This window comes from Pygoscelis adeliae, unplaced genomic scaffold, assembly GCF_000699105.1.
Source record: "Pygoscelis adeliae isolate BGI_AS28 unplaced genomic scaffold, ASM69910v1 Scaffold54, whole genome shotgun sequence".
Taxonomy (NCBI): Eukaryota; Metazoa; Chordata; class Aves; order Sphenisciformes; family Spheniscidae; genus Pygoscelis; species Pygoscelis adeliae.
In genome coordinates, this window is record NW_008824982.1 from 2,784,291 (window position 1) to 2,811,614 (window position 27,324).

At 37.4% G+C, this 27,324-nt stretch overlaps 1 protein-coding gene across 1 annotated transcript in view; it reads left to right on the forward strand.

Moving 5' to 3' along the window:
- TRDN (triadin) overlaps positions 1–27,324 on the forward strand; it is a 113,904-nt gene that overhangs the window by 63,622 nt on the left and 22,958 nt on the right. Inside the window, exons 7-12 of the mRNA XM_009325680.1 lie at positions 7,050–7,109; positions 9,811–9,870; positions 11,277–11,336; positions 14,265–14,324; positions 15,701–15,898; positions 20,522–20,581. Coding sequence (XP_009323955.1) covers positions 7,050–7,109; positions 9,811–9,870; positions 11,277–11,336; positions 14,265–14,324; positions 15,701–15,898; positions 20,522–20,581 — 498 coding nt within the window. The remainder of the gene's footprint in view (positions 1–7,049; positions 7,110–9,810; positions 9,871–11,276; positions 11,337–14,264; positions 14,325–15,700; positions 15,899–20,521; positions 20,582–27,324) is intronic.

Below are 27,324 nucleotides of genomic sequence, written 5' to 3' on the forward strand. Positions count from 1 at the left end.
TGCAAATGATCAAAAATTCATGTATACCTTATCATTAACAAATAGTGTAATTTTGTGTTTGCGTGGCTATATTGTAAATGCACCTTCATAATAAGATTCTCCTGCCCAAACTTACCAGGAATCTTCTTTGTAGCAAAGGTGCGAGAAAGTAGAGTGCTGATGAACTTCCTCTGGTGCAAAAGGCGTGAAGTGTGTTGGGCAAGGAAGAAAGCAAATTTACAGGCTGGTGGGTGCCATCCAAGTTAGGAAGTCATAGTTAACAGTGAGCCAGGTGTGTATCAGAGATAAGAAAAGCCTCCATTTTAAGAACCTACTCTTTTTCAGAGTCTTTAATCTTCTCTAACTGGCACTTTCCAAAAATCCGCAATGGAACTGGTTTGTACTGGTTTTCAGAGGTCATGTAAACAAAGACATTTCCTGGGATATGTGCAGATCTTTTGCCTAAGAAAGCCTCCTCTGTAAAGGTTAGGCCACATAAAATTTGATGAGCATCTCTCTGATGCACCAGTGCTGTGCTTAGTAATGGCAGGAGAAAGTGAGAAGGAAGCTTATTAAAAAGAGTGTGCATGTACATACACCCTCCCTCACACACTTATATTCATTTCTCTATATATTCTTTATATGTTTTTATAGTATTTTACAGCTCTAGTGATAGCTTTCCAGTTCTGTCCTAATCAGGGTCATCTGGAGTGCCTAGAACTGCTTCCCTACTACTTAATAAATCATGTTGTATTAAAATTATTTTTTTAGGCTATCAGTGAGCTAGCCAGACAATAATGAACTCAGATCCATTAGCAAGGGATCTCGGTTAAAGTCTTTTCAAGCACAGTATTCTAAAAACACAAATGAAGTTGCAGCTTTGACCAAAACAGCCTCTTGTGTACCGTTTCATCTGTACAAAAGTGCATTGCTTTACATAGAAGAACATTAACGTTGCAGAAATGATTACTAAGAAGTTATAAGATGCCAGAAAAAAAACATTCAGGTGTCATTAGTTAAGTGCCTTTACGCATGTGCCTGATAATGCAGTCTTTAATTATACAATCACTTACTGGAACACAGGACAATTTTTTTTTTCTATTTTTAGTTTTCATATTTAGTCTCAAAAATTTATCTTGTACGTAGGAGGAACAATTACAAGAAAACATTCTGTCTGGCCTCAAGCTAGAGCATGATAAAAGCATGAATCTTTAAGGAATTTTACTGTTATCTTCTAAAGTACCTCCAGGAAGCATGGCAAATACAATATTTTATTGGTTTTAATACAAAAAATCTAGAAGTAAAATGAATGTTTTTAATAGAGGCAAACACCCCAAACAAATTTCAGTCTCCCACCCAAAAATATGGGGACATTAGAGTTTTAAAAAAGGATATTTTTGAATAGTCAAACCCCCTGAATCCAAGTCTCAAGATTTACAAGGGAGTTCCATCCATAAGCTTCATTTTGAAAAGATTGTACCAAAATAGCAGGAACAGATACAATGAATGAATGTCCCAGATGGAAGTGGATGAAATTATAAGAAATATTTTTACAGTATTAAGAGCCAGCCAAACTTGTGCCCTACAATTCGCTTTTAATTAAATATTTTTATAAACTACTAGTAAAAAAGTCCATTTCAATTATTGTACTTAGTCAATTTAATCCTGAAAAGAAGAAATACTCTGAGAAATGATTCAACAAAGCATTTGTTCATGCTTAAGAGCACTGAAATTAAATTATTTCCTGATTACATGTACACATAAGCACAAATTCACTACAAAATAGGGTCTTTCCAATTTGGTATTTGATGTATTAGTACTTTCACAAGGGCCAACAGCACCCTGGACTGTATGAGCAGGAGCTCGGCCGGTCAGTGGAGGTAAGGGATTAATTATGCCCCTGTGCTCAGCTCTCACGAGACCACATCTAGATACTGCGTCCAGTTCTGGGCCTCCCAGTTCAGGAAAGCTATCCATAAACTGGGGCGAGTTCAGTGTGGGGCCACTGCAATGGTGAGGGCTGGAGCAGTTGTCCCGAGGGGAGAGCTGAGGGACGGAGCTGGCTCAGCCTGGGACAGCTGTCCTGCGAGTCTCTCATCTTGTGACATACACAGACTTTGCAAGACTCTGAGCTGTTGCTGAAGGCTGCTTAAGAAGTAGGTGTCACACTTGTTACTGCTGTCGCTATCAATGAACAAGGGGTAACTATGCAATACTTTGGCAACGGGGAAGAACAGTAATAAAATATATTGAGGTAAAGGTATAGATAAGTATATAATTTCTGTCTAATGGAAGGTCCAATGATAATCCAAATGGACCGATCATTTCTGGTTTTTATGAAAAACCGATATTAGCAGTGAAATGAATTGTCCTGCATTTCTGGGAAATATCTCTGATTACAACAGGCATTGGGAAGGCATGGGAAAAGGCATGACCTACTGTGTGGCTTTTCCCAAATACACTTCACTAATACGTTGCTGTCGGAGTGAGGGATGGAAGAAGACCATGTGATGATGAAATGCTGCCTCTGACAGCCATAGATTAAATCACAGAGATTTTAGGACAGATACTCGTGTGCCTCTGAATTAGTACTAGCCTCTCTGTTTTTTTGCAGAAAGTATCTCTGAATTCAGCCTGATATGACAAATAGATTCCAGGCCCTTCAAAACCACTCCATGTACTATGCGTAGCACGTATCTGTCCCTCCTACCCCTATTGACTTGTTAATAGGCCTGTACTGATAATGCAAATATTAAACATCACAGAATAAAGCTGTCTGTGTTTTAGCATATGGATAAATTATGAGATTATAAAGACAAATATAATGTGTCCCTGTAATTTAATTTGTTGTTGTTGAAAGATAAGGTATTTGAGACAGCTAAGTAGATAAATAGAGCTGGACCATAAAAATCAGTGTACTAGAAACCCACATAAGCTGACAGAATTAGCAAGTTAAATGGTGTTTACATTTCACACTGGGGCTGTCTACCCTGATTTCTGGCGGTATGGCTACAGATATACCTGAGTTAACTTTAAACTAGGTAACATGGTACAGATAACAACGTAGCTGTAGTGGCTCAGGTACAGCTGTCAAGTATCTATTTAGCTGCATGGGCTTATAGCAGCCTAGGGTGAAGGCAATGCTGTGGGCAGTTTGACTACCACCAGTAGATGTCAAACCAAAATCTCAGTTCAGATGGATGTAACGCTGTCTGACTGCTCCAATTAAATCTTATTTTAAATTGTACAAACATGTAACTCGTGAGATATTATCTCGCTCTTATATAGGCATTTATGTTCAGTGTTGAAGGGCTAAATCCAGCGCTGCAGTGAGCAGCGTGTACATATCTGGTACCAGTTGGGGAAGACCTGGGCAAACTCAGAGGCAAGCCTCTTCCCCCTTCACAGGTAATTGAGGTGGTTCGTAATGAGTGCAGGTGCCTCCACAGTTCATTAATTGCTGGGATTTCCTTAGATTATTGTTTTGGACCTGGAAGCCTGTGCCCCTCTCCAGATCAAGCCCTTTCCTTTTTTTTTTTTTTTTTTTGAGTTATCCTTCAAGAAGAATTAACTTATAGCCATCTAAGGTTGCTTTACTTTTGAATAAAAGCATCTACACAGAGATTCAATGCTCTCTGACTAATGTACTCTAACTTCATTGTATTAGTTCATTTATCTTAACTTTCCTGAGTGTTGCTCTGTAGACAAGCACTTAGTCAGTTAGCTGGAACAAGCAATCTCTGTTTCATGCTTATTGCACTCATCACCTAGCTTTATACTAAGCAGCAGACTGAAGACTTACTCAGCTGGAAACTATTTTTACTTCCCTTAGGTATGGAATTAGTGCCTCCTTATTACATATCTTCTTTTAGCACTTGCTTTTTTGGGGTGGGTAATGTCTCTGTCTCAAACACTTTAATGAAGAAAAACTAAATCACATCCCCCTTCACTATGTCTTCCACCTGATGCAAACCAAATATACTATTAGATGATTGAAATTTGGAAAAACCTCTCACATATATGCTATGCTTCTTGGTTTTAATTTTATGTGAAGTAGATAGCAATATTCTTATATGATAAAGTTTGGAATACATTTTTAAATTACCTTAAAATTTTCCATTATAAACTCCTATTTTAGATTATTTATAAATTTACCACACTCCAGTCATTGAGGATGAAATTTTTCATGCTCATCTTTTTGCCTTAGGCTGAATTTTCATTCAGAGTCATATAAAAATGTTTCAGCAATTTCCAAAATCTAGGTTAGTGAAAATTAGGTTGGACTGTTATATTTTTTCCAATGTTTATAACAGTTTATTCTGAGCTTATGGGTTTTTTGGTATTTGCAAAGAAGTCCAAGAAAATGTCTTTAAGTTGTGGGAAAATTTTAGCTTACACAATTGTCATAAAACTAATTCTAGTTATTCTTCTTATTTGTTCTGGATGAATCCAGCATCCTATTAAAAAAAGAAAAGAGATGATCTTTTAATTACAAAGTGTGTCATAAAACAAATAAAATGTTTGAATGAGCAGTTTCAGTTCCAGCATTTTTCAGCTGAAGAGTGCTTGACTTTGCAGCCTTAAAAACATTTTTATGTGCTTTCTCTTTGTTTTTTACATGCAAAAAACCAAAATCTTGTTAACTTTAGTTTGTTTCACAGAAACATGGCAGTATGGCCAGTCTGGCTTTTTTCTAAAACCTAATGCTTGCACCTAAGCTGTGTGGGCTTGAAAAAGGGCACGTATTAAGCCCTTTACAAAGAAATAGATATCCAAGTGACTAAATCTGGAAAAGATCTGTAGACAGTGAAGTATTTTCTATGACAGAGCTTTTAGGACTACATATGAAGCTGAACATGAAAACATTTCAGGGGGGAAAAACAGAGTTAATATGCAAAAGAAAAATCAAATTTAACTTTGTCAGATCAAAAGCTTCAGCGGACTTCGGTGTCCCTGCCGCACTGTGATTGAAGAGTCAAAAATGGCCAGTCATCACAGCCCTGGAACATGAACCCTTTAATTTTTGGCAACACCTGCCCTCCCCAGATAAAGTTCTACCCAAAAGCCATAGCTCTGACAGTGTCCATAAGAGGTAATGGTAAACATTACAATCTGAGATTAGCAAGCTCTGAGGCTATGGGGATACCAACAGGATAGGGCTCTTGGACTAACCAGAGATTGCCTTCAGCCTATCACTGGGAAGATAAAAATAGCTTATGCTTATGCCAGCCTGGTCTCCGCATATCCACATTCCAGGCTTCCTGCCCAGATACACTGAGTCACTTTTATTTCTCAAGCAGGAGCCAACTGATCCTTTCTCTGTGTTTTTAGCTTGGAGTCCACACAAATATTAATATTTCTTTGCATTTTAGCCCTTTATACCATTTTGATGATGTGAAGGAACCTTAAATTAGATTTTTCCCTCCACTTTAAGGTCTGCTGACACTCAATTCAGTTAGTGTCATTCAAGGCTCATTTTGTCTTTTTTTCCAAAGCATAAAATAAGGAAATGCTATGGAGAAACTAGATAAATTAAAAAAAAAAAACAAAACACAAAACACAACAGTCTCCCTTACACAAGTAAGATGTTCTGTGGCTAAAAACAAGCTTTCTGATTGCCAGTCTGTTCTGCATAGTTCAGCTATATTTTTTGGCATAAACACTACAAGGGCTTTTGTCTGATGTGCAGAAGCTTGCGTTTCACTGCCATTGACCACCACAGAGCTATTATTTGCAAAAATGTGCTATTGCCCCATCCAAAACTGACAACACGCTGGCTCAAAGTGTTTTGCACAGAGCTAGCACCTGCTAATACAAATGTAAGATGTAAAAGCATGCTACAGTTTCTGCAAAAATATTCGGTCTAAGGTCTACACGGTATAGGGAGAGAGGAGACTGCTTTTCCTTGGTATGTTACTAGATGTCCTAAAGCAATTGAATGAGTTACAGTCTGTAATTCATTCAATAATAAATTGCTGGTGCTGCTGTGTTCTTCACAGCCTGTTTTTTTAGTGTAAATTGGCTGTCCGCATTCCTTAAAGGCTTTGAAAAATCTCCCTTCAATCTCTTTCCGCTGTACTGCTAATTGTTATCAACAATAATTTACCTGTTATGACTGGAAATGTATTTGGATAATGCAAACACGTGCAAGATATAATGAAATTACTGGCTGTTTGGAACGATTTTTCTTAAAGACATGGACCTATTTTTTAATGAGGAAATATTTAACCAACAAAAGAATGTTTGCACCTCTGTGAAATGACATTCGCTGCAAAGCTGGTGAAACGAATGTATGCAAAAACATTACTGTGCTTGTGTATAAAGCTCGCAGTTGTCTTCTAATCAGAGTTGTATTTTCTGTGGTTTACTTGTTGACAGAAAAAGAGTATTGTCAAGAAAATATTTCTTCCCTGAAATTGCAAAATTCTAGTCTTTTGGTAGTAGAGGTTGACAAGGAATGTTTTTGTCTGTCTAAACCATTAGGATGTGGAATACAACCATGTCCAAAAACATGGTCTGAAAGTTGGGTGGGCTTCTAGCAGGACGTGTAGTTGGTTGTGTTTTGAACAGCTGCTCTTCCTGAAGTTACACTCTGATTAAAAGAGATGTTTTCTTGTTAATCCATCCTGTGGCTGAAGTAACAGCTAAAAATAAAGAAAAAAGAGCATGGAAAGCAATATGCTAGCTGGTTTTTATTAAGAATAGAAAGCAATGCTGTCAAAGACTGAAAATAATTTCCTCTGTCAGAAATCTTAGAGTCAGGGTGCTTCTGTAATGGGACCAAAAGAGATCCCACAGATAAGGTCAAGGTTGCTGAATAATCACTTATTTTGCAAAAATATGGTCTAACATCTGAAGGCTTATTCAAGGACAAATATTTCTCTTGGACCTGGAATTAAATATTGACATTAAGAAGGTCTATATATCATCTAGTACCTGCGACTCAGAGCTAAAATCCATTATTTGAATTTACAAATAATTTTCCTTGATTACTTTGGTGAAATAATAAGTGTACATAATACCTCCAGATCACAGATTTATTGTGGGTTTTTTTTTATTATTATTTCTAGTAATTCACAGAGACAAACCTGAAAAACAAGAAAAAATTGGGAGGAAGGAACCCCTAAAGGGTATGTATTCAGCATTTGATGTTCTTTGTCTTTTTGCCAGTGGTTCAAAACAGTCTAATCTATTGACTCTTATACCCTTCTTGTAAATCCCAATTATGTTTAAGGATTGAGGAGGTGTTGTGAAAGCCAGCTGGAAGGGGAATGAGGATTTTAAAAGCACTTTGAATTCATCACTCTGCAGAAAAGCTAAAATTATATTCAGAGATTAATGAAGAAGTTTTTACTGTATTATTAACTTAAGTAAAAGATGCCCAGAGCATAAATAGGTGCCTTTTTTATTATTTTTGAATAAATCCAAGCATAATATTTGTCTTTGGGAATACTTCTGAGCAAAACATAATGAGTAAATTATAACATAGAGGGCACGGTCCCTGGAGGCATTCTGCTTCAGAGACCTGCTTTAGAAAAAAATTTCCCCAGACTCATTTCAGAGATGTTGGGGAGAGGGTGTTAGAGAGGATTTACTAATTTGCTGTTGGTGTATGCCAACAACAAATTACAGATCTGTCTGTTACAGGAGTCAGAATCAGGATACTGCTTCCTCTCCACCCACAACTCATGAGTTAGCTCTGGGCTCCAAGAGCCACCATATAGTTTGCCTCTTGTGAGGGATTTTTAGGCAAAATGGAATTCTGTTGGGACATACCTACTTGTCAAAACACTTTAACCCTTCTGAGGACATGTCCTTTATACAAAAACGTGACTAATGAAGTATTAGGCTAGAGGAAGAAACCCATTCGGGAAGAGCAAATAGGCCAGTGGTCATAATAAATCACCCAAAAAGGGAAGACTCAATATCCAGCCATGGCTGATTTATTTCAGACCAAGAACACGAGTCTCACAACCCAAGTGAACGTGCACCTTCCTGAAATCTGTGCTTGACTAGGCCTTACTAATGGTCTCTGATTGGAGCTTTTCCTTTTTATATAAATAATTCAAAAGACACTCAGTTAGCAAGACTGACTCTAGAGGCTAATGGCAGGCACATAAGTTCAGGTTTCTCTTAGAATGAATATTTACTACTAGAAAATGGAATGGTGGTAACAAGAGATTTTTTTTCAGAGATTTAGAAAAATGACAGAGCAAAGACTATAATGTCCCATATTAAAACATGAATGTGTGATTAAGACTTCTTCTGTTATTTTGTGGAAAACTTGGGAAACTCCTCAATTTGATTTGATAGGAGAACAATATTTAATGTTTTTAAAAGTTTCTTAGAACAGGAAAAAATGATCCCAGCCAATCTCAGATAGCCAATGAAGAAGAATAAGAAATATTATACTGCCTTAACTTATCATAACTCCCACTAATATTCTGTCTACCTAACTGTATTTTATTTTAAAGGGAACGTATTACTTAGTTTTGTTTAGTGAACTATTGCTACAATTGCTACTAAAACACTACTACGTATAGAGATTCTCTGTATTCATAGTGCTAAGAAAGATTGCTTTCAGACTGTACATTATATTTCAAAACTATGACTATGGATGCATGTCTTTCTAAGGCCCATTTCATTGTAGTGTGACTGGGAGACTCTAAAGTTTCACTGCATCCCTGTATTCTAACTGTTTATTTTCTCCTTTAAATACATTCCCTTTTCAAGATTTAGGTAACGGAGAGAGTAAATAACATCCTATTCTAATTTCTAATCACCTTCTGTGATGAAGTTTAGGAAAGTTATCTAATGACACAGAGAATAATTAAAAGTGACTCGGTCACTTAGAAGTGACTCAGTCAGCTATGTCAGGAACTCATTCTCATGTATTACATCACTATATTGCTAAAAAAATGTGAGCGCCTGAATATTCCCTACCCTTCTTCTTTTGCTTCCAGTTAGATATGGAATTCACGGTACTTTAAAAGAACTTCTTTATTTTCTCATGTTTGACAAAGGGAGTTTTACTAAACTGGGATGAAATCTCCACAGGAGTTAGAGTTAAAGCTAGCTTGCAGTTTCACAGCTGATTTTTTTGAAGTGCTCTAAAATCCACATGTTTATTTCCCATTGTCTGGAAAATTATTGTGTAAAATCCTAAGTGAGTGGAAAATGTTATGTGAATGACTGGATAGCATAATACAGTTTCCACTGTCATAATGTTAGTTTTTACTTTGCACGTACTGGGCATCTAATTATGGCTCTGAGATCATCATTGCCAGGGACTGACCTCAGCTAGTGTCCATTACTAGCTATCCATATCCATTACTAGCTATCTGTATCCATTACTGGTTATCCATTTCAAGCCAGCTGGCAAGTGAGAGATGTGTCATTTGTGCATGTGATGCTCTTATGCTCCAGGGTTGATTCCAGGGTTTTTATGAACCTCTGCCTGACAGTATGGGGTGGCCCAGGTGATGTCCTCTTTCTAGTGCAGGCAGCAGCATTTACTGTGAGCTCTGCCTTAGTCCTTGACTGAAAATCTCACTTCAGGAATGGACAGACAATTGCAAGCGATGATGTTACTGTAGTAAACAGCTGAGGCATGTTACCATGGCTTGGATGGTAAGCAGTAACTTGTTAGCCAGAGTTGTCTGCTCACACCCATGTAGTATGACGTATGCTGTGCAGATATGCACGGGATAGTTCAGGAGTAACACAGTTTGCCATTTTGACTCCTAAGGCTTATCTTGGTAGAATTATTTTTGATTCTTGAGTTTTTCCGCAGTTTTTTTAATATATATGAACACATTTCTTCTTTCCTAGTGACACATAAAGACAAACTGGAAAGACAAGAAAAACCTGAAAAAAAGGAAAGGCATGCAGGTAATGATTTAATGTCAGAACTTATTTTACATTTTGAGTTACCCCAGCGCTGATTGTCTACTCAATTTCCATTTATGTGTCCCCTTGATTGGAAAAAATGTTATAGAACTTTATGAATACAGATCATGAGATCATATAAAGGTTTGCAGACATACAGACTGAGTAGCATTTTGTAGTCCTTCCGTATGTTTGTTGTTTTTTTTCTGAGGAAGGGAGACAATATATTTTATACTCTGGATTAGTATAATCTCCCAGTAATCTCTGAGTATTTCCAACACTCACAGTAAGTATGGTTGCTAAGACAATATGGTCATCCAGGAAAAACATCTGACAACCTGTAAACAAAGGTAATGAGGCAGGCCATGTGAAAAAAAAACATTTTAAATACAGTACTGAGTAGGGCTGTTGCATAGGCATTGAATAGGGCAGGGCTAATTCTTTAAGTAGTTACTTGCAATAAATAGGTACCTAGCACTGCTTTGTCTTCCACAATTCTTATTTTCTTTTGAAACACCAACACAAGGCTGGAGAGTACATAGCAATGCTCATGCGTACATTTTTGTGTTCTTAGTATAAATTCATATGCCGGAGTCAAATATGCAGCTGAGTGTTTTCACACGCCTGGTCCCCATAGGATACCTCAGGGGATATGAACGCATACAAATATCGGTTCTGCACACCCGTGGACAAGTTACTGTGTAAACATTAATTGCAATAAATTAGCAAGTCAGAGCCCACGTAGGAGACTATTCCAGACTACCCACCACTCAGTGACTATTGCACAACTCAGGTGTATCCTGAAACCTGAGCCAGAAATCTAGTCACTACAGTGTACTTTATTTCAGTTTGTAAAGTGGAAATTAAAAGCAAACAAAAAGACCCCAAGAGCATTAGTTATAATGCCATTGCAATTAGATTTGTAATTAATTATAGAGTTTAATCATTCATAGCTGGAAAAACTGTTAGTTGTTATGTGGAGTTCGGAAAACCCTTCAGAAATGAACCAAAGTAATAAACAAGAAAGCTCAAAAAAAACCCAACAAACCAAAATCAACCAGTAAATGACTATATAAACAAAACAAATAAAATGAACCAGTAAACAACATAAATAAGCATGACTCTTCTTGACTAACTTCTTTCATGGGATTACAGTTGTGCCAGAAGGACCATTCCTCCCCCAGCTGATGACAGAGACCTCAGGGATGGTAGACAAGTTTTTGAAAGTTCGAATCATGTGTTTTGGCATCAGCAGCAGACAGCAGCAGCTGAATCAATCTTTCTGGTTCTTTGCATGGAGAGCCATGATGCCTACTTGTGTTTCTTGATCTTTTTTCTCCTTTTTCTCACTTGAAATACAACAGTTCTCTTTTTTAATAACCGTTAATGTTGTTGTTATTTATTTCTAGCTATTCACAAAGAGAAACACGAAAAGCCAGAAAAACATGAAAAGAAAGCACCTCCTAAAGGTAATGCAGATTATTATGGGATGTTGTACAATTTTAGATTTTAATGTCTATATAGTTTGGGAGAGCATGGAGATTAATATTTAAGATATAAAGCTCTTCTAGTCCATGCTCTACATTTTTTGGGTGCTCTCACTTTTGCTTGAGCAGGTCTTGATCAACCCCTGAGTGAAGTCTTGCTCAGCATATATTTCTTGCCCAGTTTTCTTGTTTTGATGCACAGAGGTAATTATGAATCATTCTTGTGCAGCTAAAGAAGTAAACCTATGACTATTATATTTGCATTCCCTGATGTCTTTTCATCCACAATGGGATTCAGTAATTTACCTGCAAAGAAGGCTTTCTCTTGTGTATCAGTTCTCAGTCTGGTGCAGACCTAATGCAAGAGTGTTTACTAACTCTCTGTCTGGGTCTTCCATCATATCCAAAAATAGATTTTCATTTTCTTGCCTTTATTTTTTGCAATAACATTTTCATTTCAGTACATGATTTGTACTGTCCTCCATGGCAGAAGTGGCTTTGGTTAAGATTTATATATCAACTAATTATCATATAAATTCTGAAGCAATATTGTGTATGAGAGGTGATTTTCAGTCTTCTTTTGACTGATAATTCCACCTTTAGCTATGACTTGGACAGGGGGATTTAAAAACCCAATCAGCTTGCCCTGTTATGCCATTTTTTAAAGACTAACATTTATTATTGCTTAGCATTTAAATGTTTTTGCTCTGAAGATTTGGGGGTTTTTTTACATGCATTGCTTTTTGGAAGCCAGATATTTCTATAATGAAGTTAGGTTTCAGTCTTTGTCTCTTCTTACTTTTACTCAGTTAACTCTTGAAAAAAATACTATGCAATGTATCTTAATATCAGTCTGTTACGGCATTCAGATTAATCTCATGATGATGGGATGCATGAATTAATTAGGTTTAATTTGAATCTGTTCAGACAATATAGATTAAAATGTACAAAACAGTCTTTATTGGACTCGACCTTACTCTAAGGAGAAATGTGAAAACAGAAAGTGGGAATGAAGAAAGCGAAAAAGTGGAAGACTTAAAGCCTTAAAAGACTCTGATAGGTAGCCATTGTTCAGTCGCTCTTTAAAAGGGATATTTAGTCATTTTTTCTACTTTCAGTGTATAACTTGAAAGTGTAGGGCTTTTTTATAAAGTGAATTCACACTGAAGTAATCCAGAGAAAATAAATGCCCACAATGTCTGTGTAGATTTGAAAAGCAAATAACTTCCAAGAATCACTAAGATATTCTTAATGAGCAGCCAGCCTGTTTACCCATTTATCTTCTGCTAGCTAACCAAATAATCACTTAGAGCTTTAATGTTTAATAGCAGACATGACTCCAGTCACTGGCTGGAAAATTGCATGAAGAACTTGGCCACTTTGTAGTGAGGGAGATGTGCTCCTGCAGTATGACATATAGACGTGCTACCCTCTCTTGAATAGTTTCCATGCCATGTGAGTCCCTGTGGGTGGACTCGGTGCGCTAGGGCCCTCATTGCCTTCAGCACTTCCTAGGGCACATTTATGCCGGCAGTATGCTGAGCTATCCATTGCCAGGCTCACCTCCCTTTTGTCTGGGGTCTGCTCTAAACTGGATCAGCTACCAGCAGTGCTGAGGGGCCATTTCAACCACTTGCAGTCGCTAGGAAGTGAGGATGCTCAGGTCCAGGCCAACTTCAGGGAACAGGTGTACTGAAAATCAGGTGACTACTTCCACCACAGTCAGGAGATTTTCCCTACGCTCAATAAAGAGACTTAGGATACTTCTTTCTGAAGTATCTGGAGCCTGCTAAAGGCTCCAGAAAGCTTCAGTGATATGAATGCTATTTAAACACATCACCTAAGAAACAGCTATCTTAAAAAAAAAGAAAAACCAGTCTAAATTTAAATCATGGCTCATATAGGCAGCAATTCCAGGCTGGAATTCAGTTGGAGAGGATGTTGGTATTATGTAGTTATCACTTGAAAGAAGTGTAATTAACTCTCAAGGCTGTTTTGTTCTGGCAATATGTCTGGATGGCAACCGAGAGAGGAAAGATAGAAGTCTCTGCAAAAAATTTTGACAGCCTTTCTGGGACATAGCAGTGTGTGTTTACACAGTGCATCCTGTGCAGACATGAACTCACTCGAGCTGGGCTCTGAAGTGAGCACCAGGCTTGTGACTGTGTTTGTATGACAGTGAGCCCAAGCTAAGAAAAATCCCTTTCCATAAGACGAATGTAGTCACACGGTTTCCTGTTGGCGGGAGCACAAGAAGATCAAGCCCGTGTCTGCTCAGAGCCTGAGCCGAGCAAGTTTGTGTCATCTGGAATATGCAGTATAAACATTCCCTACAGAGCTTCAGATCTGTGTGACTGTCTTGTCTTCTGGTTAGGTGAGTCTCAACAGATATTTGGAAGCTTTTTACCCCAGTGTGTGAACCTGAGAAAAAGAAGCAAGAATTTTGCAAACTGAAAAACAGGAATCATGAAGAAATGTGAAACTTCCAGGGATGTTTTTGTGTTTTAGCAATATTTTCTCATTCTTTGTGAGGTTTTTTTTTTCCCTAATATACAATTGTACTCATTTCTAGTAATTCAAAAAGACAAACCTGAAAGACATGAAAAAGCTGAAAAGAGACCTCAGCCGAGCAAGTTTGTGTCATCTGGAATATGCAGTATAAACATTCCCTACAGAGCTTCAGATCTGTGTGACTGTCTTGTCTTCTGGTTAGGTGAGTCTCAACAGATATTTGGAAGCTTTTTACCCCAGTGTGTGAACCTGAGAAAAAGAAGCAAGAATTTTGCAAACTGAAAAACAGGAATCATGAAGAAATGTGAAACTTCCAGGGATGTTTTTGTGTTTTAGCAATATTTTCTCATTCTTTGTGAGGTTTTTTTTTCCCTAATATACAATTGTACTCATTTCTAGTAATTCAAAAAGACAAACCTGAAAGACATGAAAAAGCTGAAAAGAGACCTCCTCCCAAAGGTATTTATTTATTTATACTACATTTTTTACCAGAACTTACATTAAAATTCATAAACTTTACTTTATTGGAACAGATAATATAATGTATATGAAAAATCAGCTACATGACACTATAATGAAATTAAAATATAATTAGAGGTAAAATGTCTCTAGAACATCCAGGGGTTAGTTTTACGCATGATCCCTTTTAAAACCTGTTGAAATTTCAAAGGTGAGAATTAAAGGTAAGAACCACCATTTCCCTGTAAAAGAAGTAGGCCTATATGTAAGTGATCTGACATATACATTTTCACTATAACTAGTTAAGCAAATTCTTTCTTCACTAGCTGGCAATACTTGGTCATGCCGTGGCTTTGTTTGTAAGAAGGAATCGCCCTTATATAAATATCTGTATTCTATTTTAGAATAGGTAGAACTATTCAGTTTACACATTGATAAAATCAGTCTAATCAGCCCAGTGGCTTAATAGAAATAGAAGTCCAGAGTCTTACAGAAGACGTGGATTTTGTAGCATTCAAGTTTTACCTTAAAGATGGAGACCTTTAGAGCTATGAAGAAAATAGAAATATGAACATCACAGTAAACAGATTAGTTTAAACCGTATTCAGTGTCATTTTAAACTACTGTTGGGTTTTCCAGTGAAGTGAACTAGAAACACACATACTGTCAGCATCCATGACTCAGATGAGAAAAAGCTGCTGATACATACGAGCAGAAGGAATAGTCGTGGTCTCACCAAGCTTCGTGTAGCTTCAGCCACTGATATTTGCAATTCAGTAATTCTGTTTGGAGACCTTCTCACTCTGCTGCAGAGCGCATCATGAATTGGCCTGTCTCAGACTAGTCTTTCAGCTTGTGGAATTGGTGTAGAAAGAGACTCAAGAACTCAAAACTTCTTGGGCAGAGACCTAGAATCGGTGCATAAAAGCAACACTTACAAATAGCCACACTTTAAATCAGCTACTTTTACAGCTTACACAGAGTTTAGCTCTGATCTCTGAAGTCTAAAGTTAATCAGATTTAGCCTGGAAGTACCTCCCATATTTGTTTGCTTCATGACCAACATTTGTCTCCCTAGTTTGTACCATAAAAGCTAGCATATTGTCATTAAAATCATTGAATATTATTTGCCATAGCCTGCTATGCTTAGTATCAGTCAAATACTTGGTACAGGACTGAAGAGAAAACATGCTTGCATCTCATATTTCTGTCTAAGTCTGTCTGGTTTTAGGGGATTATAGCTTTCATCAGATCTGAGCAAGGTGTTAATGATGAAGGAAAACTCATTAGTAATAGCACAAGATAAAATAAATGGTACTGAGTATTATTCTGGGGGGAAAGAATGACACTGAAAGCTTGTTCTTTATTACCTGCAGAGGAGAAGAAAGTAAAGAGCACTAAAGTGGAAGCAAAAGTTAAAAAGGAAGTGAAGGATGGAAAAGGAGAAGCAAAGACGACTGAGAAGGTCAAGCAGACAGAGACTACTAAAACAACAGAACTTGGGCTAATAAAGGCCAAACCGAAAATTAAAGAAGAGAAAGCTCTTCAGACTGTAACTAAATCGGAAAAGAAAGGTAAACAAAACCAGGAGGAAACAGAGGAAGATCTTAAAAAGGTAGTAGGGAAGAAGCAGAGAGAATGAAGTTAAAGCTGGCAAGGACCAAAGTCCACCCATGAAAAACAAAAGTGCAGTACAAATAAATTCCAGATGAATCTCAGACTGCTAGAAGGAGACTATCAAGAATAAATTAAGTTTAATCTAAATAACCAGAATGTTCTAACTGTTTGTCATGGCTAAAGTTTCATTTTAGTTTAAATCCTTCTTTAACAAGGACCAGTTTCTCTTCAGATAGGCTGGTGTCTTCATGGATTTGCTCAGTAGCATCTTATGTAGTGTATTGCTAATAAAGTTATTTTGGAAAATACAGACTGTCCAATGACCTCTTGGGTCATCTGCACGTCTTCCGTAACAATAAGGAAAGTAGCAGCAGAGGAAAGGGAATGTAATAATTTGTATTACATCAGATTATATGAGGCATTGTCATGTTGCCAGGTATTGTATGACGTAGTGATATACTTGTCTGATGTAATTTGATGTGATCAGCTTCCAAATTTCTCCTAAAAAGGAAAGAAATGCCATTACCCTGGTGAAAGGAAGAAATTAAGAAACAAAGGATCAACATGCATCGACGCCAAACACAGGTGTCAGCTATATGCTCCTCTTTGTCAGAGTCAGCCTGGGTTCGTCCACTCCCAAGCTGGCACTGACTGGTCCCCTGATTTCCCTGTGGCTCTTCCATGGTGTTAGGTACAATTTTGTATGGATGAAGGCGGCAGGACCTGGCTCTGTAGTACACGTTGCCACACTGCAGGCACAGGATTATTCTGACATTAATAAAGGCAGCTCAGCATTGCGTGGCGCACCTATCTGATCCTTTCAGCTGATAACCACAGATAAATCATTATGCCTGAGCATCAAAGCAGCCATCTCTGCCTGGATATCTGAATCTGCCCAGGCAGATTCTCTCAGAATTTCAAAGCCATCAGCTCTGGGCCCCTTAGGAGTTGCCTAAATTATACATTTCTAGAAATCTGAAAGGAGAGATTTTGAGACATAACCCCCTTTCTGAAATGCATAGTGTGCTGAACCAATATTTTTTAGCATTTATTTCTATTCTAGTTAATTTTGGTTTTTACTTGAAATACTGGAGCCTTTGAGGCATAAAATCAAAGCAGCATCTTTCATGCTGATTGCTGTAACCAAGGGGAAAGTTCAGCAAATTGTTGAGCTCCTCTTGGGAGGTGCAAATCCTTTTCAGTTTTTGTTTGCTCTGACAGAGTTTCAGTGCACAGGGGGATCCACTCCATACTGTTCAGGATAAGGCTCTCAAAAAGCAATGGTGTGCAGATGAGGCACTTTACTCCCTGACAGCAAAATATTTTAAGTAAGTAAGGGTCAAAGATTACAGAGAGCAATAGATAGCGGTCATGATTTTTCATTTGTTTGGTTTTTCTGGGTTCTTTCCCCCCCCCCCTTTAACTGATAAATATTAGCAAAACGATCCATCTTAACATCAAACATTAACAGACCACTTTGTAAGTCCGCTTGAGAGTGTGACCCCAATGACTGTGCACCGAACCATGGCAGGTGAAAGTGGGAATGAGCAGCTGGAGTGGAGGAAGGAAGGAGCCTCTTCAGCTGCCCTTATCACTGGAGATAGGGCTACACCCGTTTGGTGAAAGCTGCCTTTTCTACTTTCATCCTTCCTTTTTCCACCATAAGCCACTGCTGCCCAGTTGGATACTCTCAGAAAATTCAGTTCTATATTTCAGTCCCACTGTGACCCAAGGTGAATGTAATTTTGAAGTCAATGAGGGTTTGCCAAGGTTTCCTGATCCTGCAACCCTTACCTTTCCTTGCTCAAGGGAGTAGTTCTGCCAGCTTTTCTGCAACAATGTAAAAAATATAACAGTAAACACAGAAGATTTGTTATGATTTCCCTGCTGTTGCATCATTCCTTACTCAAATTAAAATTAAAAAAGATAGGCCATCTCCCGGGGTAAATCACATGAGGCCCAATGACAGAAATATCTATGACTATTTTTATCAATAAGAATCTAGTCCCAAACTTTGACGTGATTTATTAGTACTCAGATGAATATTTGTGCCACTATTACAGAGTTATAAGGTGAAAACTATAGTGTGAAATTCTCTTTTTAACAAGGGAGTTTAAATTAAAATGAATTTTTAGCCATGAAGAGACATTTGGAAAATCATATTCATTTAAAATTCCTTAGGTTTCAATGTTTGCTGATTGGCAGAATTCCCGTGAACTCAATGGGATGTTACAGTGCACCTTATTATTTCATATACAGTAGAAATGCTATTTTTGTTATTCAGAGATTCTGCCTTCAGGTTTTTTTATAAATCCCAGTTTTCAGGGGTTGAATTACTAAAGAAATCCTACAAGAAGAAGATTAATACAAAATCTTTCTTCTGAGGTACAATCAAGATTAAGGTTTGGTTTTTTTTAATTTATTCAAATTACATTTCCACAAAAAAAACCCAAACAAACAAACAAAAACACCAAACCAAACAACCCCCCCTCCCCCAACCCAAACACCCACAATCTATTTTAATCCTGGTCTGTCTATATTACTGTGTTTAAAAAATTGATTATTTTGGTATCAATGAAATGGTGTGAGCTGCTAGGCCCTCAGGCTATGTCTATGTCATAACCTAAATAGAACCAGCACAGGCTTGTGCTCTGTCCATACAACTTATGTCCCTGACACGGTTTTGTCCCATCCCATTTAGCAGTCTTTTGTACAATGCCCCAAAATGGTCCAGGGGCTCTTCCCAATGGGCAGCATGGATGAAGGCAGTTTGTTTTGGCAAAAGAGGGGTAAGGAAAACTCAGCTTTGTGGGCAAGAGCTGTGCCCTGCCATTTGCTTTCTGGGCTAAAGAATTGGTCTTGGTCCATTTTATTTATTAATACTGAGGCCCTATTTGCAAGTGCGTTGAAGTCAGTGCAAACACTTTCCTGACTTCAGTGGCTTTAGATGGGCTTACTGAGAGTAGAGATTTGTGCATGTTTTCTCACACATATGCTGCTACTTTTTTCAGAAAATTTGCACATAGACTTAGGGCAGATACTGCAGCCAAATTCTTTAGATTCCTTAAGGATGGAATCCAAAGCTGGAGCCAGCCAGAATGATAAATTTGCATTCCTAAATATGAAAGTAGAAACTATTATGAATAGTCATTAAAGGTTTTAAAAGCAGTGTTTATAGCCACAGCCCTGTGTACATCCTGAAAGGTTTGCCCCAGGTTCTACAATACTGAGTAGTATTACCCTCGCCATCTCAGTAACAGGAAATAATAGCTGCATGGGCTCCTATCGGTTAGTAGAAACAACTGGATATTTGCCCAGCTTGTAAACACTTTCCTAATTTCTACAACTGCATAGGAAATCATGACTTGAAAGCTGCAGTTCTCCACCCAAGGACTTCTATGGCAGTCAACATAACAGAGCAGCAATCACATAAAATCTCCAGCATCAACTAATACTGATGCTCCGGTGAACTATGTAAGAAAGCAAATAATACAATGAGTGTTATATACTTGGGAATGTCATTTTGCATTTAAATATAAGAGTTATGCCATTTTTAAAATCTTAAGTATTCCAAAGTCTGCATAATTTTGTTTTGAAGTTGGCAAAGAGAAAGTAAGCGGCTTTGTAGGTGAGTAGGAGAGAGATGCAACAGGAGGTGGAGAGAGGAAGAGGTATAACTTCTGTAGCCTAGGAACTATGGTTCTATGCTAGAACAGTCTAGGACAGACGGATGAATACGCTTAACTCCAGGACAGCTGGGAACTAGCTTAGCTAACCAGAGCTGGCATTTAGTCATCAACATTAACTTTCAAAGCTAATGTCCCTTAGAGTCAAGTGGGGCAACGTGCTTTTTTCTGGCCAACTGGAGAATCCAGCAATAATATTTAAATTCTTTTGCACTCAGTTACAACTGGTAACTTTTCTTCACCATTCTTAATGTTAGAAATTTTTATTAAGGTCTTCAACTCTGCTTATGTATAGGAGAAATCAATACACAATCAACATTTCTGAAATCAAAGTTTCATTTAGATTCAGAAGCCTTAATTAATTTCTGAATAACATAGTTTTAATATATATATCTCTCCAGATTTAATATAGACATATATTTGCAAAGATTAGCATTTGGAAAATAATTCTGTAGTGAAATGACAAAATTCTGTGGAAAATCTCATTGCTACAGGAGTGTAAGTACACAGAGTTCTCTTTATATTCCCATTCACTAAATGTACATATTGATTATACTGTTAAAACAATATTAACAAAATACTGTGATATAAAACTTTATTGATTTTTTCTATCACCTGGCTGTGACTATTTGAAATGGATCTTCAAGGATAAGAAAAAGTCTTTGGGACCTGTGGCCAGGCAGCAGTTTGCACAGTACTTGCACATGGGGTCAGGACGTATGCCAAAACCGAGGCTGCGCACTGCTGACCTGGGGCGTGCACTGCACCCTGCTGGCCCAGAAGAAGAGTTAGTTGTTAAACAGAAACAACATTAAATAGAAACAACTGTTAAATAGAAACAACGTTTTAAATTTACTTTCTTCCTTACTCTTTTTTTCCTTTTTGCTCTGTTAGATCAATATGCATTCTGTCGCTATGTGATTGACATGTTTGCGCAAGGGGATTTTTATCCAGGTACTTTCCTACATCATTGAACTCTGTTCTAATGTTCTTCTGTTTCCCTGAGAGTTTCTGCTCCTTTATGTATTAAAAGTGTGTTTTGTATTGTTGAAAGCTCTCACAAGTGCAACAAAGGGTGTGCAAATAGTTTTAATAAAGCATAAGAGCTAATGGCTGTATTATTAAAGCTTTTAATTTTCTGTCTACAATGCATGCATTAAAATTAAGGTTATGTTAAAAGTAGAGTCAATGGAAGGCTATAGAAATTGCTAAAATTTTCCATGCTTTTTTTGGCTGAGATGCAAGAGGAAAGAGCTTATTGTTAATAGCTTATTGGTTTTTTTCCCCCACAAATACCAAGCCTTAACCCCAGAATGCTTCAAAAATAGAACTGCCATTGTTGTTCTCGGTATATAAAATATCTTAGCTGATCCATCACTTCTGTGCTCTATCTTCTTTCTTCCCACGTCTCCATGCTCATCTGTTCTAACACAGATACTTAATTCTTAGCCAAAAAAAGAAGCTAGAGCTACTGATGATGACTGAGCATCGTCTCATAATATTAAGTCAAGCTACCCTGACCTTATTAAATGGACACCCTTCCTTCTGAAATCCAGTGCAAGAGGACATACTATAGAGAGGGCATAATCCTAGGAATGATAAGCAACAATATTTATGAAAAGAGTCAAGGATAGAATATTTAGGGACACACTAAACCTTACAAGCTTTGTTTAGTCAGTTATTTGCTCAAGAAGCTCTCTGCTGGTCCTTCTCTGAATTGGATGTGTTTTCTTACCTCTACTTTGTGGCTTAGGTCCTCTCTTGGCATGCCCAGGTCCCGTCAGAGCTGGGAAGTCCTAAGGAAGTAGCTGAGAAACAGAGACTCTCAAAATGGGGAGAGGGAGGACACAGATTTTTGTGGAGGGAAGATGAAAAAGCTTGGGATTTTGGAGGGAGAGAGAGGGTTTGTATTGCCTGTTCTCAGAGAGTGACATGGAGAGATAGGGGATTCCATTAAAAGAGAGCAAAGTATTATATCACCTCTAGGAGTTTTAAAGACAGATGGTTATAAACAGAGGGACTGGACTAGACTCAGAGTGGGAGAAAGGTTAGCAAAACCTTCCAGAGACCTTCAGTTACGCTTTGATTTAAAAAATAACCCCCTGTACCAGATGTGATTAATCTAGTTTCTGGCTTTATACAGCTGTACACATTAATAAATCACAACACAGAGATTTGCATGGAGATCTTCAAGAACTCTCTTATAGTTCTCCTGACATTTGCAAGCAGCTTTGACACGTCAGAGCTCTTTTTTCCAGATGGCTCCCTGGGCTGTTTGACACTCTCCTAAGGCAGAACAGACATGCTGTGGGAAGGGAGTTTTGGAGAAGATTGCTTTTCAGTTTTGACCTTTCCAGCTATGAGGAAACTGGGAAGACCATGAAGGGGAGAAGGGAGATAGAGAGGGAAGTCTGTAGTGACTTGAATTTCAGAAGGTAAAAGACATGACTGTCTGCTCTTGCCTCCCAGTGTTTGCCTTGTGTCATTTCAGCGTGCTATGACAGAGTTGTGCTAAGAAACCACAGGTTAAACAGCTGAAAAATGTTCAATGGTCATTAGGTGGTCAGCTGGCCTTACAGGTGAACAGCTAGGGTGACAGCTTGAGGCCCCAGAAAGTGGAAATAAGTCATAAAGCAGCTTAAATCATCTGATTTATAGGTGAAAAGGAAGGGGACAGCCCCTTAACTTAGGGTCTCCAAAAGTCCACCCATGGCTCCACCTGTAAAGCAACTGCTTTTTGACCTGCTAAGTCATTTGTCAACATCTGAAGTTAAATGCTGTGAGCGATTGTTGTGATGGAACCTGATGCATTTTTGCGGGAGGTAAAATAAAGCATTGCCTTCAAAATAAGCTTTAGTCAACCTACAAGCTGTGCAAGGCAATGCTGAAACATCCAAACCGTGTCTCTGAGAAGCAATTTGTGTGAGCGGTCTCTGAGAAGCGGAGAGTGCCACCAAACACTGCTCAGCTAGTGTTTGTTACTGCCTTTCTCAGGCAACGTGTTCATTTCACACTGGTCTTTGTGAACTGAAATATTACTGTAATTCATTTTCTTGAACAGATAAATGTGGAGAAAAAACCAGCACACTAAGTCCCTTTAATAACCCTAATATCCAATTAGCTTTAAAATCTGCTATATCTTATCCTTTTATCGGTTTATATATTTTATGGTAAATTACATTGTCCAAACAAAGAGATCTGAGTGCAATTCAGCTAAGGAATTTAATTACAGTCATTCTGACACTGCAATACTTTCAAACCAGGAATCATTTCTGTCAATCCCAATATTGCCATTTGTGAAGGAGAAAAAACATATTTTTCTCATAGAAAATTCCTTTACATAGGTATATTGGCTTTTTGTAGGATCGTTTACACCCAATATGAATTTCTGTCTTCATGAGTTTATAAGAACAGTGTCCTATTCATTAGATTCCTTAGGCATAATATATGGATTTATAATGTCAGTAATAAGAATATCATTCAGTATTTATTCTTTGACAATATTTTTTTAATATTTGTATTATTGAAAAATTCATATTCGTTACTGGCAACATTAGATTATTTTAGGTTTACATAAATTTTATGCAAGAATTTATAGCCAAGTAGACCATTTAAGATGGCATTTTATAGTGATCAAATAATTAAAAGTAAAGCTCAGATCCTTGGCTTTCATTAATTAGATACACTTTTCAAAATATATCAATTAATACATTTTGACAGTCACCTGAACAATCTATTGGAGGTCAGTTAATGCTTTTGTGTTGATTTTAGCAAATGAGGCTGAAATGTTCATTTATTCAAAGTTTTGTCATGTTACTGCAGTCTTAGCTTTAAGAAATGAATAAAATGTATGTAAACTGCAAAATAAATAACAATAAATTAAAAAACCCCAATAAATAAAATAGCAAAGTCATAGGAAGACATTGAAGGGAGAATTCTTGCTAAGCTGCTTCCTAAAGCGTTAGCTGGTTTTCTCATTTCTCTGGCCAGCATTTGTCCCTGATACCGACTAGTTTCATGCAATTACCCTATGGAGCTTATACCACTCCTGTAAATCACAATAATTATATCAATATCAATAGCAATTTTACTTTTTATAAAAGAAAAGTATCTGAGGTTCTCAGCCCTTTACAACAGATATCAGTGGAGTTTTAGCCATAAACTCAGATAGGTTTTGCTACACCAGAAGTCCATCTCATTAATATCATGACTGCAACAGTGACCTACCCTGGATTCTACTGAGGCATTTATAGATAGCCCTCTTGAGCTCTACTGTATACAGCATAAAAAAGTGCTTTCTGATTTTATCTGATGAAGTATGAAGCTTGAGAATATTTTTTACTTTCTGTCTAACATGCATGTGATAAGTGACAATTTCTCAGAGGGTCTGATGAACCACCTTTCCTCCAAAGGATAGATTTTCTGATCTTGTTTATCCCCGGACTACAGTTTCTCAGCCAAGTATGGGCAGTACTGTCTCAGCATTAACAAATCGCTCTGTCCAAATTGCTTTGTACTCCTTTTGGCTGTCTGTAAATGAAGAATTAATATGCATTTCTTCCAGGGTTAATTTTCCAAGTTTTACTTCTAAAACTTTAAAACCTAAAGAAGAAAGCTTGTTTTTTAAGAGATGCTGAGACACATTGCTTCTGACTGGCACCTCTATTCTTCTACTGGCACTGGTATTTCTGAGGTCCAAGATAGCTTTTCTGATAGAGAAGGCCACTGACTTTCATTTGTCTAGTTTCATGGATATGGTCTATTCCATGTATTTGATAATTTATTTGATATTCCTGAATTTTGTTCTGAGTAATATTTCTAGTGTTCTTATTCATTTTTTTGTAGTTTATTGGTGGGAGAAAAGGTTCTATTTTAGTAGAAACCTTTAACTTGATTTTCATAACTATTTTTTTTGCCCTTAGAGAGTTTGAAATCCTCACCCATGTGGATGGATTTCAGGGACACTAACTGGTCACTCTTTTAGCATGTAGCACATGCTTCTGGATCTGCTCTATTTTATTCCCCCTGTGCCATACTCCTGTTTTACCACTCCTCCCCTGCTTTCCCTGCAATGTTTGCCAGCTTGCTTTACATTTATGTTTCCTGAACCACTTTGGCAGATCAAGGAGTTGTTCCAATGAAATGCTTTTTTTATTTTGCAGCTACCTAAAGTGGATTCTTGCATGTCTGGTTTTTTGCATGCTCACCTCAGCATGTGGTTGTGCATGCTGCCTACTGCTGAATTAAGAGTGATGATAAGCATCTCTTGGGTATTTGGTTGTAACGTGGCACCCTTGTTTCCCACAGGCATACTGTATATTTATGGTCAGATTTTGTTTTCATTTTAATCACTTGGAAGTTTATTTTATGTGCATAGTTTTACTGTGTTCTAGTTTTGGTTAAACAACTTGCATTTCACAGTACACTGGACTCACTACTGGATGAGCTTTACAGTTACCTAATTGACAACAAAGACAGTGGGAGCACAGATATGATATTATTGCCAATTTAGCCTATCTAAAATCTTTGCACTGAAGCACCCAATTACCCTATGGAGCTTATACCACTACATGACTTGTTTCCTTCCCTTCCATCAATTTACCCTCACATGTTTATTGTGTATTTCCATGCCAGGGTCTAAAAGCCAAAGTGATGCAGACGATTTTGCTAATCTTATACTGTTGAAAAAATATTTTCCTTGGAGAAATTCATCAGGATTTCTGGCGCGTTTACATGGTGAGAGTGTATCCTATAGGGTGAAACAGTCATCCCACCTTCTCATTAAAAAATCATCAAAGACTCACCCTTTGCACATATGCTCATGAAAAAAGAAAAAAAAAAAAAAGACAAACCTAGACAGTTAAGAAATTCAGGCAAATTGTGGCAAGAGTTCATAGGGAATCCTACAGTCTGCTTGGTCCCAGAAAGAAGTGGCAGACTGAATGCCCTTCATGTCTACAATGTTCTTCAAAGGCTTGTCTCTTCTCTTCCATTGTCAAGAAGTACTCAGTCAAAGAGCAGGGATTATTATTATTACACAATGTGGTAAGAGAAGTCCAAGACATCATTGTCAATATGATACTTGCCATTTAATATCCAAAAAGATTTATGGAGATACTGGTATAAAAGCACATCAATATTGCAAGATCATGGAGTATATCACTGCAAAAAACATGAGAGCGTTAAGTGCCTAATTTTGAAAGTAAAAACGTCTGTATTTGCTGTGGGTGGGCTGTAGCACTGGAGTTAAATACTTGCCCTCTGCTGTTCAGATAGCAAAATGCTTTAGGCTCTTGAACCATTTTTAAGTGTCACTCCTACGTGATTAAAGACTAGGATGTGTTGTGGATATATCAATGACAGGGTGTAACTTTTCACCTTGTTACTTTACATTTACATGGGGACAACTTTGATACCAGTGTAGTTTCTCTGGGGATATATTTGATGCAGTGCAATAAAAAAATCAGTCATAATAAATAAGAAAATAACATGTTATTTGCTTCTTGTTTGGAGAAATTCAGCATGAAAAACTGTGGACCGAGTTATAGGCTTACAAATTTGAGAGAGAACGCTAGAGAATACTATTTTTTTCTATGGAGAGATGTTTTCTGATGCTACCTACTCAATAGCCCTCTCCCCTACAGTAGAAAACAAGCAAACCAGGTATTTGTTTTAGTGAAATGCTAAAGGGAGAGTTTGGGAGCTATGAAACTTTTCCAGTTTTACTTTTTAAACAGGAAGGGTACCTAAGAACTAACATGCCTTCTTGCTCTGAAGGCAGTACTGTACCCCAAAATTTGCAAAGCCTCATCTGGATTAATCTTCAGAGTTGACAGTTAATTGTTCATCAGTTTATAAAAAAGTTGTTCATATGATGAAACACTTGTCAACACATTTATTTCTGCTGATGACATAAATGGAGATGATTGAATGACAGAAGCATCTATTCCTCTAGTAATCTCCGGGGAGAGTTCTGAATACTTTTCAAAGTCTGAAAGAAAGGAAGTAATGAAGAGTAGTTTTAAATATATGTATGAAAACCAGAAAATTAAGTTTTAATTATTGAAAAATTTCTAACTAATTTATTAATGTGCAATTCTTGCAACAGTTTTAGCTGTCATTTGGAGTCTAAATAGTGCTTCTTTACATTTCTATTCAGTTATGTAAAACTATGAGAAGACATCCACTGATGTCATTTTAACAAAGTTCTTGTCTATGACTCCCCTCTCACCCCAAAAGCTATGTCTATTTGGTCAAACTCTGAAATGACACTGATCTCTTAATGGGGATGTTATCAGCATAAAATCCTGACACCATCCCGTAGAGGCAAAACAGCTATCCATTATTCCCTGTTTATATCGTCCCACCATGAATCAGAGCCAGATGCTGGCATACAAAGCTGCATCTGTTGACACTCTTATGGCACTTTATTGTAACTTTGCCAAAAAAAATTCAAACGACTTTCACTCTTTCAGAAGCAGCTACTCAGGGAATGTGTGGTATTCTGCTTCTGTAGAGAGGAATGGATCTCTTTCTTTGATAGTTCACTGCAAACCACTCTGAGGCATCAGACTTATGTGATACAAAAGAAAGCCAAAACATTTGCTCGTTTAAATGAGTCTAAATCCTTGATTTTAATGGAAATAAACCATCTAATCTGTGAGGGCAGAGAGACTACACTAATGAAGGTATTCTCA